The 12,224-nt window shown below is 47.6% G+C and overlaps 1 protein-coding gene across 4 annotated transcripts in view; it reads left to right on the top strand.

Annotated features, from left to right (window-relative positions):
• The window catches only part of LOC147030824 (glutamate receptor 3-like), a 121,957-nt gene that overhangs the window by 56,398 nt on the left and 53,335 nt on the right, over positions 1-12,224 (top strand). For all 4 annotated transcript variants that reach the window (XR_015056521.1, XM_085875325.1, XM_085875324.1 and 1 more), the window contains exons 5-6: positions 419-472; positions 1,118-1,276. Coding sequence is in view for 3 of the 4 variants with exons in the window: in XM_085875325.1 (XP_085731451.1) it covers positions 419-472; positions 1,118-1,276 (213 nt within the window). In the remaining variant the exon portion in view is untranslated. The remainder of the gene's footprint in view (positions 1-418; positions 473-1,117; positions 1,277-12,224) is intronic.

Here is a 12,224-nt window from a genome sequence, read left to right as displayed (position 1 = left end):
GGAGAGATATAGGAGACGGATAGACAGACAGACAGAGACAGAGACACAGACACACAGAGGGAGAGATAGAGAGATATAGGAGACGGAGAGACACGCACAGAGAGAGATAGACAGACAGAGAGATAGAGAGAGAGAGATATATTGCTTGCCAAGTGGCTTAAGCCCTCCAATGAAACGGTTGCTAAGGAACGGCTGGCTTAGTAGGCGATTAGTGATGTCCACAGCGAAGATGAGGTGAATACCTCGGTTCATGGTAATGATGATCGGTTCATGGTAATTATTTTCCTTGACCCTGCCCTTCCCTACATACCGAGCCAGGGCGTTACTGATTGTAACTCTGAACAAACGAACCTGTCTGTGATGGTGAAGTATTCACGATCTCTTAAAAATAAAAATATCTTTTTCTGTTTTTCCTCAGCTCAACTCCACGGGAAGACACACACGTGGTTACCACTTCATCCTCGCTAACTTTGTGAGTAACCGAATTCACGTAACTACCCGATACACACAGGCACGTCGCCATTGGAAACGTACTGTGGACGTGTCGATCGCATGAACGGGTAAAGGGTTGCGTTGAGGTACGAGAGAAGCTGTGAACGTTCATCAAGAGTTAATGAAGGGAAGGGGAGAGGTGTACAGGGGATGCTTTACCTCGGGCAGCTCAGGCTGTGGGTGTTTTAATGCTCGCATGGTAATGGTGCCCAGCCATGGCAAAGAGCCCATCGGGGGTTGTTCAAACTTTTATTATCCTTTAAATTACTCAAATGGCTGCAGAGGATGCGTCGGGCTCAAGGGAGGCATCGTGGACGCATGGTGGCCACGGGTCGGCCTCTCAACATTTGGGAAATGTCTCGGGGTTCGCTCTGTCAAGTGTTGATCTCTTGACCTCTGAAATAAGAGCTGACGTCTGTCTGGGAACAAATCATTCCACAACTGAGGAATGCTGGGATCGGGTGCAACATGGGAAAGATGGTCCAGTTGACCTTTAGCAGTGGCTCCCAATCCTTGTGATCCATATCCATGACTGTTTTGGTTCAATGCATGGAGTATCTTCTAATTCACCTGCACTGATTGTTGTTGTTTTTTTTGGGGGGGGGGTGGGTTTCTTTCATGGCAGGGTTTCTCCGACATCAATCTCGATGCGATGCTCCATGTCGGAGCCAACGTGACTGGATTCCGTTTGGTGGATCCAGACGACGAGTTCGTGAGTCTTTTCCTTCAACGATGGAATCAACTTGATAAACGGGAATATCCTGGCACTGAGCACCCTCTAAAGGTCAGTCTCATCACATATTTTCATGCAGTATCCCTCTTTTCCCATACATTAGTGTTACGAGTCCCCTTACAATGATTTTCAACGCAGACCATTAGACTCATCAAGCCTGCGCAACGGTTGCAAACCTGTGGTTGCCCGGTCCGTGCTGTATCCTTTTCAAATGCTGAGCGTCAAGTGAGGAAGCAGCACCACCATTTTTGAAGTCTTTGATATGACTTGTTCAGGTCAGGTTTGAACCGCCGACCTCCCAAACTCGCATACCTGTGCTGCACCAACTTTTCAGTCAGGTCAGTCGTTGGACTGCCACTGGTAACATGTGGATGGATGAGCTCCCTTTGGGAGCCAACAGCCATCCAGTAAGAACACTGTGGCTCCTAATAACACCCATGATCCAGTTGGATGGGTTAATGGAAACTCGCTTCGCCTGAGAGGGGTTAGTGGAACCCTTGATGTAGCAAATGCTATCAAAAGGTGTATGACTGAGTATTAGTCAACAGCAACCACAAAACTACACCCGTGGGGAAGATGGTGGATACGCTGTGTCGCTGAAGCCGTGGAAAGCATGGCCCTCGTCCGGTGGATGACACCGCAGTCTGATATTGTACCAACTAATTTTGTACCATTTTCGTAGCATAAATGGGCACAAAAGCCTGGTGTTGGCTTCGTGGTTAGGGTGGCTGGCTTGGAATCTTCGGGTCCAGAGTTGAAGCCCTGTTGGCCACAGTATTAACTCCAGGTGGGGTTGACTCACCCTGTCATCCTTCTGAGGTTTGCGAAATGAGTACCGATGTACGATGGTATAGGGGCACAGCATCAGCGGCATAGTCGTGCCCCAACAAAATGATAGCTGCCATACGCAAGAAGAAGGAGTGTGCATTGATATCTGTTTTCCCCTCAAAAAAAACCTTAAAAGGGATGAAATGCTCATTTTTGTTCAAGTTACTTGTGGAATAAGTTTTTTTTTTTTTTTTTAAATGTTAATCATTTACCACTGCTCACTTCTCCAAACACATTATCTTGACCACGACTCAGTCGTTTAATAGGAAGAAACACGATATTCCGAGGATATTTCCGATGCCCCGGGTGGCAGCAGTCTAACTCGAGTTTGGCTCAAACATCGTGTCAGATTGTGACAAATGACCTGTTCGCATTGGCCATGGGAAGCCGTTGAAATGCGCAAATTGAGAGATACGGCCTCCCAGAGCCGTTACGCTCGTCCCTCAAGGAGAGGCCTTAGAAGCAGTGCCGGCAGGCGACTTTGGCGAAGCCGTTCATGCAGATGGTTTTCCTTTATCCGTCCATGATCGGTGGCTCCCCTGGCATACCTTTATCTTGTGTCTGCGTTTTATTCCAGGTGTGGTAGGACAGGCCGTAACCACGGTTCATCTTCAACAGGTAGGTGTAAAAAAAAAAAAACCAAATTGTCTCTTCATAACAAACATCACGTGGCATTAAAGTGGCAAGGTTGGCATTTTCTGCAGTGAATGTGACCTTTTCTGATGCCGCGCTTGCATTATGTGGTTCCATAGGTTTTCTTTTTCTCTCCTCGCATTGTGAGTGAGAGTCGGATGCGCATGGCGACGTGTTTCCATGATGTTCCCGCCGAAAGGCAAGCACTCCTGCTTTCAATGAACTCACGACAACTGTTTTTGCCTATTTATATGCAAATATTAATAAACGCTAACGATGCCAGCAAATTCACCCCTGTGTTCTTTTTGATTTTGATGGCAAACCAGAAGTGTAAACATTACGTGAAATTGTGTTTACATGCCCGGTGCATCGTTAATATCCAAATAATGGACGCTACACGTGGATAACGGGATGCATTTGTGCCCTATTTTGATTCCGGTAGTCGTTTTGGTCGCCATCGATGTCATGCAGGTTAGATTTGTCAAAAGGCTCTTCTTCGTGCTCGCTTTTGTGCATTGAAAAGGGATGGCACAGCCGCTCAGTTGCTATTGTGTTTCTCTCTGAGCTGCCTTTCCTGCATTTTGCTCCCTGTGGCGTCAAATCCGACTTAAACGGCCCTCTTGGTGTTGTGCCTACAGGGAGCGCTGTATCTTACGTGGATCATGCCGTCCTTATATAACGGCAACATAAAGCCAGTCATCACATATGCCTTTATATTGTAGATGTTAAAGCTCCAAAGTATTTCTCATAATGCAGACTGGTGTGCGCCAGTTCCCAACCCTAATCTCTGGCCAGAAGATCAAATAAGATATTTATGGGAATTGCAAAGGGACGTGGGTTATATATTTTTATTTTATTGTATACGAAATTGAGGTTGACGGGATAGCGAGGAGACAGAGGGTAAAAATGGCAACGTAGTGACACAGTAGGCTTGCAGGATAGCCAAAATGTACGCACACTTGCTTCCATGCTATTCAGCCTGGATTTGAATCCTGACCCAGCTATAAACTGTCATCGCAGTGTTTCACAGGCAGGGTGATTCAACAATGTGTGTGCCACCCCTCGGATTGACGTTGAATTGGCGACCCGTTTGCCAGCATCAGTTGGTTGATGTTAAAGATCCAACGCTGTTTTTAGTGAAGAGTGGGCGAGCTGCCACCGGCACCCTGAACCAATTACAAATTCCTGCCCTGACTTCCTGAATCGGAGTGGCGACCAATCCAGGATTGTGCCGAGTAACTGCTTCAGCAGCACCAACACTCTGCATCGGGCATGGTACATGATGATGATGATGATGATGATGATGATGATGATGAGGATGACTGACAGAGGGGCCATAGTTGGATACAACAAGCAAGGGAACAAACTAACAATAAAAAAGGAGGGGAGGAAGCACATTAACCTGGAAGTTAGAGGATTAATGGGGTATGTAGTGTTCACGGATCAGACTTACAGGAGATCATTAGGCCATGAGCGCCAGCAAGCAGGAACCCTTTTTATTGCGGAAACGGAAGTACAGGCACGCCGCCCAGCGGGCGGAACATAACATCAAAACCTAATCACGTGACTCCAAACATCCAATCTACATACAACACATTTCCTCCCCCTCTAAATGGCAGAAATTAACAGACGAAATCCTCCAAATACTGCGGCCGCTTTCTGAGTCGTACAGGACGAACAGGACAGCTAGGAGACATAGAAACAGATTCTTCCTGATTCGGCAGGGGTGACATACCATTAGGACTCGTCACATTTTTAGCATCAAGAGTACCAGGGAGAAAAGCTTGTGCATTTTCTCTGTTCAGAACTGACTCAGATGAACACCTTGAACCAACTAGTCCAGTCGGTGCCGGCATGTCTAGCATTGGCGATTCAACAGAAACCAGAGGTGGTGGTCCCACATGTCCCGACCCAATGGTACCTGGTACGGATGGTGATGCTGAAATGCGATCATGAATTTGGTTAATGTGCCGTTTCCACACCTTCCCATCATTAGTTTTAACCATGTAGTTGGCTGGCCCGAGTACCACGGAGACCACTGCCGGCACCCACTTACAATTGTGGAAATAATCACGTTCCATTACACGCTGCACTACTTCAAAGGTACGAACAAGCGTTGGACGTGACACCGCAACAGACACAGACCTCCTCGGTCTCAACAAATCCAGTCTAGATCTCAATGCACGCCCATACAAACGCATAGCAGGTGTATCACTCGTTGATGGGTGAACAGCATTTCTATAATGTAACAAAAACACATCAACCATTGCTTGCATAGATGACCCCTTTCTCTCCGTAAAACACGTTTTAACGCCTTAACAAATGACTCAGCCTGGCCATTCATTGCTGGGTGGTATGGTGCTGACGAGATGAAGTCATTGAAAACACCAGAAACAAATTGCGGACCATTGTCAGAAACCAAAACTTCAGGTATTCCTTTGTTTGCAAAGATTGACCGTAGTTTTTCAACCGTGTTTTCTGCCATTGTGGATTGCATGACAACAACCTCTGGCCACTTGGAGAATGCATCAACGACAACCAAGAACACCTTGTCCCTAAATGGACCAGCAAAATCTACATGAATTCTTTGCCATGGCTTGTCTGGAACAGGCCATAAGCACGACACCGGCCGTGGATTGTCGGCATCTGACTGGCATGTAGGGCAATGCCTAATCATATGCTCAATGTCATTGTCCAGTCCAGGCCACCACAAGATACAACGGGCTAGACTTTTGGTTTTAACGACACCGAGGTGACTGGCATGCAGTTCATCAAGACAATGTTGTCTGAACTTTGGAGGAATCACCGTTCTCATGTCCCACATAATACAACTTTGAGCTAAAGACAGCTCTGATGATTTAGATGCAAATGGTTGATACTCAGGTGTTGAAGGCAGGTCATTCCAATTTCCAGTGGAGATCGCCTGTATGACACAGGCGAGAACGGGATCGTGGGCTGATTCAACAGCCACCTGCTTAGCCGTGACCGGCACACACTGGATTTGGCTCAGTGTAAACACATCAACATGATCGGATGATTCAGACGAAGATGGGTCCCCCTTGCAAGGCAAGCGAAAGAAACCGTCGCAGTTGGCATGTTTCTCGGTGCGACGGAACTGGATACCATAGCTGTAGGAAGCAAGGAACAAACACCATCGTTGTATTCGTGCCGCCGCCGCCACTGGGACACCTCGTTTCGGTTCCATGATGAACTGGAGTGGTTTGTGATCAGTCTGCAAGGTGAAATGGTGGCCAAGCAGGTGCTGGTGAAACTTGCGCACTCCCCAGACGAGGCTGAGAGCCTCCCGCTCAATTTGGGCGTATTTCTGCTCTGCTGCCGACAGGGTGTGAGATGCAAAACAAACAGGGCATTCAGAACCATCGTCCATTTTGTGTGATAGCACTGCTCCAATTCCGTATACGGAGCTGTCGCATGCTAGGATGAGTGGACGCTTAGGTTCGTAGTGAACGAGGACCGTTTCCTCTGTGAGTAGCAGCTTGACATGATCGAAAGCTGCCTGTTGATCGGATCTCCATGCCCAGCGTTCCTCCTTTCTGAGCAGCCACGTTAACGGGGCCAACTCAGAGCTCAGGTTGCTCACGAATCTGGTAGTACTGTGCCATACCAATAAATGAGCAAAGCTGAATCTTGTCCCGTGGTGGTGGCGGCATGTGCTGGATCACCTCCACCTTCCGTGGGCCTTTCAACAGCCCCTCCGGTGTGATTATGTGCCCAAGGTACTCCAACGGTTGTTTGAAGAACGTATACTTGTCCCTGTTCAAGCGGAGCCCACGAGCCTCCAACTTCATCAGCACTTTGTCAATGTTGTTGAGGTGCTCCTCAGCTGTTTTTCCTGCAATGAGTACGTCATCCAGGTAGGTTTGAGCAGGAAGACCTACACAAACCTGATTCATCACTTTCTGCCACAGGGCGGGGGCCGAAGCAATCCCAAAACAGAGCCGGGTGTACCAATAGAGTCCTTGACATGTGTTGATCGTCAAAAGGTCACTACTTCCGGGGTCCATTTCCAGATGAAAATATCCAGATGAAAAACGAGTTTCGTAAAGAATTTACTCCCTGCCAATCCTGCATATATCTCATCGATTGATGGAAGTGGGTACCGCTCGATACTAAGACCTGGGTTGACCGTGGCCTTGAAGTCCCCGCATAATCGAACATCACCATTCCGCTTTAGCACTGTGACAACTGGAGTGGCCCAGTCCGAGTATGGCACCCGTTCGATAACTCCACAGGCCTCAAGTCTGTCTAACTCGGCTTTCACCTTGTCACACAGGGCATATGGGATTGGCCTCGGTTTACAAAAAACGAGGAGCCGCGCTCTCCTTTGATGAAGAGCTTGGCCTGCATATCCTTGAGTTTCCCAAGCTCATTGCAAAACAAGCCTTGATACTTTTGAAGAATCTCCTCTAACTGATGCTCCAATCGACTTGGTATGGTTTGCACAAGGTGAATGGCTGACCAGTCCAGCTTGATGCGAGTCAGCCAGTCATGACCGAGAAGAGATGGCCCACTTCATCGAACCACATACAACTTGAGAGTGGCATCTTGGCCCTGATAGGTCACAGACACGTCTGCCATCCCAATTGGCTTTACTTTCTCACTGGTGTAGGTGTATAGTGTGAGATCTGAACTGATGAGCTTCAGACCATTCAGCTTACTAGAGGTCTGTTCGCCTATGATGGAGACCGCCGCTCCAGTATCAACTTGGAATGTGATAGGCGTCTTGTTAACCTCCACTTCTACTGTCATTGGTCGAACTTTTGAAGGACCAACCGAATAAAGACTCATCATTGGTTGAAGATCTTGCCCCGGGTCGTCGGGGTCATCATCATTATCGTCCATGACTTGTACGGTGGTTGATGCCACTCGACAGACGCGTTTCAGATGGCCCACCTTGTTACAATGTAAACACACGCTGTTCTTATAAGGACACACACGACGGAGGTGTCGACCTCCACACCCCCAACATGCCTGCATGTTTACCTCGCCCCCCGATCGGAAGTGTTGTGAGGCCTGGTGAGGATTCATACCGAAGGTTGCTTGTGGGGTCCGAGGTGAATGGGACATCTTGTTGATCCCCATGTTACTTCCCATGGTCTGACCGGCGATGGCTCGTACATCTTTGAGGGACTGTTCGACAGCCGATGCAGTTTCGACCGGATTGACGAACGTAATGTCCTCGAACTTGATGCGAAGTATCGCCGAAACCATCTTTTGATCTTGTACACCGGCAATAAATCCTTCTTTGAGCCTGGCTGGACGCTCATCTGGCGTGAATTTGCAGGCAATGGACAGATGTTTCAATCTTGCCACGAAATCGGCCACGCGCTCTCCCGAGTTCCTCGCCAGATTATCGAATTCATACCTCGCTAGTTGTGGCGATTTCTCAGGCTTGGTGTGTTCTTTCATCTTCTGGACGATAGCGCGAAATGTCACAATGTCGTCTTTCGGCTTATCGGGCGCAACCAAGTTACATAACAGTCGGTAGTTGTCCGACGACAGCGAAGAAAGAAGAATGGCCTTCTTCGTGATTTCCTCGCCCACGCCATTCGCGATGAAATAAAACTCCAATTGTTCCGCAAACAGTTCAAAGTCGTCGCCACTGAATACCGGAACTTTACCGTCAACACTGACTCGATTGTCAGCCATCCCATCCATCGTCGCCAAACTGTAGTGTTCAAGGATCAGCCGGACAGGAGATCATTAGGCCATGAGCGCCAGCAAGCGGGAACCCTTTTTATTGCGGGAAACGGAAGTACAGGCGGAACATAACATCAAAACTCAATCACGTGACTCCAAACATCCAATCCACATCCAGCACAGGGTAGAGATTGTGGATAGAGTTTGGGGATGACATGAAATGGTGGTATACCACTTGTTTTGAGGCCCTGGTGTTAAGGGTGTGATTGAACCGTCTCCAGAAGGCAGTTCCACATGCGGGAGAAAAGGGGAACACAGGAGATGAGGTTGAAGAAAGCTTGGACTTTGGGAGTTTTACCATGAAAGGGTTCTGGGGAGAGTCAGAATTCTGTGAGAGCAGAAGAACCTGAGGGAAGGTGATACATTCACATAATCTGATGTAGATACAGCACAGGCATGATGGACCAAATGGCCTCATCTCATACCTTAAATTTTTTTTGTATGTCTTTGAATCATCATGATCAAATCGATTTTATGCCGATTGGGATGATCGAATGCAAGGCTATCCCATGCCTTTGAATGAAGGACTCATCTTGCCGGGAGGCAATGAGGGTAGTGTCCATCTGCATCGGCGGACAGGTAGAATGATAGATGAAATAAAGAGGATATTAATTGAGGTGTGCTAACCGCCATGGGAAGCAAGGAGAAGTTGATGTTTTGAGCCTTAACCCTTCATCAGAGCACAACACAGTGGTTAGCACACCTCAATCATCTTCCTGTTGATTTCATCCATTGTCCATGTTATTAGCGCATCAATGAAGGATGCAGAGTCCCAAAGTCATCTTCTCGCCCACCGGTTGGTGGACTCTCAGGTTTTTTTAACAATAGGTTAGAGCAGAAATTAGTAATTTGTTCAGGGTGCTGGCCATAGCTCGCCTTCTTATCGCGAAGGGCACCATGGGATCTTTATCATCCACCAACTTTGCCAGCAGATGGGATATCCATTTTTTGTGTGTGTGTACAAGTCAAGGCTCATGGAAGAGCTAGAACACTGAATGTCTCAGGATGCGATGTCACAAAAGTAACAGCAGATGAAGAAGGGGGAAATGCCAACAAGACAAAAAAGAACAGTAGAGAGAGAGAGGGGACACCAGCAGCAGAGTTGAAGAACAAAATAGAGGGACTTAAACAAACAGTGAGTGTGAGGAGGAATCGGTTAGGGGGGGGTTAGGAAAGGAAGCATGGGGTGGGCAGGATGGATACAGAAGCAAACTCTCAAGAAGGAAAAGCTGGGAACTTGGAAGGAGCAGGGCTTGGGAGTGAGGGTTAACGATGGTAGAAAAGATCAAGGTTTTGGATTGGGGATGATCTGAGATGGTGTTGAACAGCTGCCTGAAAGAACTGGAGGGAAGGGTGAGATTGAAGAAAATGTGGAAGTTCGTTCCACAAGCGGGTAAAAAAAGAGGAATGAATTAGTGGAAGTGAGCACTGATCCTGGATTTAGGTAGTTTCACCAGAAGAGGGTTGATGGTGGACCGTGTGTGCCCTGCAGGAACCTGGGGGGACAAAGCACAGAAAGAGTAGAAGGTGCAAGACCAGAAATGATTTGGTAGAAGAAAGAGAAACCACTGACTTCTCTGTGATGGTGAAGTGATAGGTGCATAGATTCAGCTTCATCGCAGGAGATTCCAATGGTCTTGAAGGCTTTTCTTTCCACGGTGTCAAGCTGAGCAACGTGTGAGGCAGGGGTGCCAGCCCAGAGGGGAGAGCAGTACTCCAAGCTGCAGATGAAGGCCTTGTGTAGGTGGATCGGAGTTGAGGCGTGCCAACGAAGGACTTTGCGTGACTGAGGATGTCCAGTCATACAAAGGGGTAGGCAGGCTGGATTTGGAGGCAAACTTTGAAATGTGATTTTTTTTTCCAAGAAAGATTGTGGCAGGTAGTGAGACCCAGGAGTTTCAATGACTGAACTTCTTCAAGAGGAATGGGCAGAATGTAAATGGGAAGGTTTGGCAGATGGTTCTTTTGTTCCTTTTGGAGAGAGATAGAGAGTGTGTGAGATTTGGCAGGATTGAAAGACATTCCAAGTGTTTAACCAGCTTGTGATTTTTGTCAATGTCTGAAGAGAGGGAAGAGGCTGCACCTGCCTGTCTATCTGAAGGATGAGGGATGTCACGGTGGAGGGTGGAGTCATCAGCAAATCGATAAATAGGATTTTCCAGAGAGTCAGAGAGATCATTGATGAAGATCAGGAATAGGACTGGGCCCAAAACATTGCCTTTGGGCACTCCAGCCTTGACAGGGAGAGGAGATGAAAGGATTCCGTTGAGTGCCACACATTGGCTGCGAGAGTAGAGGAAGTCAGTAAGCCATGTGTGGAGTTGGTCTTGGAATGCCATAGGCAGGGAGCTTGGAGAGCAAGGCGGGATGCCAGACTGTATAAAGTTCGCCGTATGTCCCAAGAGATGGCACTAAACTCATGTCTGACATTGAGGGCCTCCATCCTTTGTTGGGTGAGTGGGAGGCTCCAACTAGGAGCAGCATGTCCATGGTGGAGTGACCTGTTCTGAATCCAAATTGGTGATCTGAGATGAGGTTGTTGGAGAAAAGAGAGGATTTCACATCAACTGCGATGATGATGGATTCCATGACCCTGCTAATGATTGGAATTAAGCTCATCAGTCTGTAGTTAAGGGAATCCGTTTTTGCACCTTTTTTGTAATGTGATTTTCACTGATTTCCAAACATATGGAAGATGACCGAGGACAAATGATAGGGTGAAAAGGCAGAGAGAGAGGATGTGGAAGAGCAGCAGAGCAGGTTTTTAGGACACGTGAGCTGATGTCATCCGGTCCAGTTGCAGTCATTGTCGAGGGTTGACAGAAACTTCTCGACCTTATCAGGTGCAAAAGAAAGACGCATAGTCCAGAGCAGTTAGGTACGACAGGGTAGGGTAGGTACAGAGAGTGAGGAGTTGAGGACACAAGATTTGGGAGTAAACACAGAATTGAGGCATTCAGCCTTCCCATGAGCAGAGTTGGTTTTGTTGTCATTTGAAGTGAGGAAGGGATGGAAGGGGGAGCATACACCAGAGACAGACTTAACAAGGTGCCACCAGGTTTTGGAGGAGGGAGACAAGTTTGAAAGTTCAATTTTGAGATTGAACAGATGTTTTCTACTTCTCCTGAGAGTGGACACACACTTGTTGCGGGATTTTTAGAATGCACTGAGATTGCCTTCGCTCGGATTTGCCTTCCAGGAAGAGAAGGTAAGTTGTTTCAGAGCAACTGCTTCACCACAGGATTCAGTGTATCATGTGTGGGAAGAAGGGTTGGATAATTGAGGATGAGATGGGATGAATCTTTGCAAGAGAGAGAGAGAGAGAGAGAGAGCAAGAATATGTGGAAGAATGCCCAGGCTGAGTTAACATCGGGGCAGTAGATATGGGAGACCAATCCTGAAGAGAGATGGCTGCTCACAATTCCTGCCAATCTGCCTGAGTGAACTGCTGGACTCATTAGCGCTGGGGCATCTCATTAGAATAGCCAGAGAGATGTTGACTCTCACAAGTTCAACGTCCATCCAAGGAACGGCACACACGTTGATGCCTCGTCCTGTGTGCAAGACACCATGATGACAGTTTAAAGCTGAGCCGAGATTTGAATCCCAGGTAGATGGCTCAGAGGTGAGTGTGCGTACCTCTACGCTATCCTTCTAGCCCAACGTATCACTTACATGGGCTTTAAGACCAGCAGCTAATTAGAATATCTTAATCCTCAGAATATTCTAACACTATCTTGACTGAAAAGTTCAAAGTTCCCATTCACTCCCTTCCCCTTCTCACTCTTTCCCCCTTAACAGGTTGCTCTTTGCTTCA

The sequence above is a fragment of the Eptatretus burgeri genome, chromosome 3, assembly GCF_056783735.1.
Source record: "Eptatretus burgeri isolate ZD-2024b chromosome 3, Ebu_testis_v1, whole genome shotgun sequence".
NCBI classification, from domain to species: Eukaryota; Metazoa; Chordata; class Myxini; order Myxiniformes; family Myxinidae; genus Eptatretus; species Eptatretus burgeri.
The sequence above is the reverse complement of the archived record's forward strand: the minus strand, read 5'-3'. Positions and strand labels throughout refer to the sequence as shown.